Raw genomic sequence first — 2,882 nt, forward strand, 5'->3', positions numbered from 1 at the left:
CTTGTCATGAAAGTTACAATAAAGTTATAAGAAAGTGTATGTGAGAAAAGCTTGTGCAAAATTGTGTGAGGGTGTGTATTGAAATATATAAAAAAAATTCTGATATTTCAACCATCAACTTAAAATTTTAATTAAATTGATTCCTTGAAAAAATACCCAACTTTGCTTTGATGCTAAATAAAAAAAACTAAAGCACTTTTTTTTCTAGAACTAAAAACCAAAGACCTAGAAAGTTGTAGAACATAACAAATGAAAAAAGTGATGACATCTCCATCATCAATTATTCATCATTATATCATGTGGCTCCAATGCTACCTCAACTTAGAAGGTGGGCCTTCCATTAGAGGTCACAGAGCAGTCCACAACACCAACTTCCAATGTGTGTGGCGATACAAATCCACGTGACCCCATAAATTATACTACCCGACGTGGAACCTAATTGCCCCGCAACTACTTTCTCTCCTTCGTACTATAAATATAAATCCCACACTTGGTCTAATAGTATCAAGTCGAAGAGATCAATAAACATCACCTAACATAGTTCCATTTTGCACCTTTTTCTTTAGAGCACCTACACTTACAACAAGTTTCACAAAGTTTAGTAAATGGCAATGCAAATGCAAGCTCTTGTTGCCAACCCAATTGGGGCCTTTACTAATGGCTCGAGGATGACACGTGTGGTCTATCCGGTAGGATTTACACCTCGGATGGGCAAACGTGTCACTTTCGGAGTCAAATGTATGGCTGAAGATAAAACCGAGGGTGAACCCAAGCTTAATATTGATGCTACCTCGTCCAATGCTACTCCTACTATGCCTTCGTCACCCGCCCCCACGCCTAAACCTAAACCTACTAAGGTGAGATTTTTTGAAAAAGTGTAACCATTTTAGCACTAGTATAGATAGTTGTTAGATATAATAAACTAACTCGTATAATTGTTTTAGTAGTTTGCTCTTAAAACTAACTTCTATATATAATGAATTCAAAATCATATTAATGCATTGAATTTTGGAAAATAATCGTGAATAATATAAACTTTTGCATTTGATTATTTATAATAATATAATTTTTGATTAACCTTGAATAATACTAATTTATGAGTGCATTTTTTTAGAACAATATCAATTTTTATTTAACCATTAATTTACCTTTGTTTTTATTTTTTCAATAGCCTATTATGAACAAAAGTTGGTACTATTGTAGGCAAACATCTATTTTAGTTTGTATTATTTATAGTTAATTAAAAGTTAGTATTATTATAAAAATAACACTGAAAATTTGTATTATTCACTATAATTTTTCTTAGATTTTATTATAAAATAAGTTTGTGATTATGGGCAATTAGTGATAAAAAATAATTCTTAATCCATCTCAAATAATGAATTAGTCTTATATTATGTTAAAGTAATTTATTTACATTTTAATAATTTCTAAATCATTAAAAAAATTTAATGCCAGAGATTTCTCAATGGAAAAATCAATACATGAGATTGCTAGGATTAATTCGCTTTAAAACCCTTACACTATTAAATTACGCGAAATCTATATAGTTTCTAATTATGGTAATTTTAATTTGTGTAGGTAAGCACAAAATTTTCCGACGTGTTCGCCTTTAGTGGGCCAGCACCGGAGAGGATTAACGGCCGATTAGCCATGATCGGGTTTGTAGCGGCGGTGGCCGTAGAATTATCAAAGGGCACAGACTTATTCTCACAAATATCGGACGGTGGTGCACAATGGTTCTTAGGAACAAGCATACTTCTATCAGGAGCATCTTTGGTGCCTTTGTTCAAAGGTGAACGGGCTGAATCTAAGACTGATGGACTTATGAACGCCAATGCCGAGCTATGGAATGGAAGGGTTGCTATGTTGGGTCTTATGGCCTTAGCTTTTACTGAATTTGTTAAAGGTGGTGCTCTTGTTTAAGCCTCAAAAATAATGTGTTCTCATTTGATTTTGTAGATACCAACTATGAAGCTAATATGTCTTGTATAGTAAGTATCGTATTTTTTAGATAAGATTATGATTGGATTGTAGGATTTAATGGGGTATGTATGTTTTGATTAGATCAATGAAGGAATGTAATATACTCTCAACTTAATTAGCTTGGTCATTTTTTACAATGGGTTATGTACTCTAGTAAACAAGTGCACTTAAATTTATATATTGTGATTTTTTTTAGCTCTATAGTAAATTTAATATTTTATTTTCTAAATATGATTATAAATTTTATATGAAAAGTCATGTGGATGTGAAATTGAAAATTATAGAAGTTACAAAAATTAAAAGTCAACAATATGTATAAATATATATCGGTTAAGAATTTTCGATTTCACTTAGGATTGGGATTTAAAAGAAGTGTGACTTGAGTCGTTATGTTGCTCTTAAGTCATGTGTTACATGACCAATTGAAGTGTAAAAGAATTTAGGGTTTAAAGGTTAGAAGTAACAAACTTGATTACTAGACCTTAAGTACGTATTTTGATGAGAGGTAAAGGACACTCGTGACTTAGATATAGTACACATTAGTTATTGGTTGATTGGGAATCAAGCAAGTACCATAGTACAATGTACTAATGGTTGTGGAGGCTTGAGCAATGTTTGGGTTATACACTACCCATTCAGATCAAGGACAAAGTGGTAAAGCATGAGGGGATCATTGGATCATGGGAAGGAAAAACAGAGGCTGAAATTGCAGGACCTGCAAGCTGCTCGATCGAGCCGCTCAGGCGAGCCCAGGTCGAGAGAGCCCTTTGACGCTTGTTGCTTGTTTTTTCTGCTTTGTTCATTGTTGTCCCTTTTTTCCCTTTTTGCCTATATATTTTTGTAGTGTTGTATGTATTGTTGTAGAGAGCCAAGCTATAAGCTTGAGCCTCCCATTC

General features: G+C 33.2%; 1 protein-coding gene across 1 annotated transcript; it reads left to right on the top strand.

Annotated features, from left to right (window-relative positions):
• Positions 1-483: 483 nt before the first annotated feature.
• Positions 484-2,181, top strand: LOC130804762 (early light-induced protein 1, chloroplastic-like). Its single transcript, XM_057669337.1, has 2 exons — positions 484-857; positions 1,582-2,181. Exons 1-2 carry the CDS (start codon positions 606-608, stop codon positions 1,924-1,926), a joined length of 597 nt encoding a protein of 198 aa, XP_057525320.1. The 5' UTR covers positions 484-605; the 3' UTR covers positions 1,927-2,181.
• The last annotated feature ends 701 nt before the right edge of the window (positions 2,182-2,882 follow it).

Source organism: Amaranthus tricolor, chromosome 17 (genome assembly GCF_026212465.1).
Source record: "Amaranthus tricolor cultivar Red isolate AtriRed21 chromosome 17, ASM2621246v1, whole genome shotgun sequence".
In the NCBI taxonomy this organism is placed as follows: domain Eukaryota; kingdom Viridiplantae; phylum Streptophyta; class Magnoliopsida; order Caryophyllales; family Amaranthaceae; genus Amaranthus; species Amaranthus tricolor.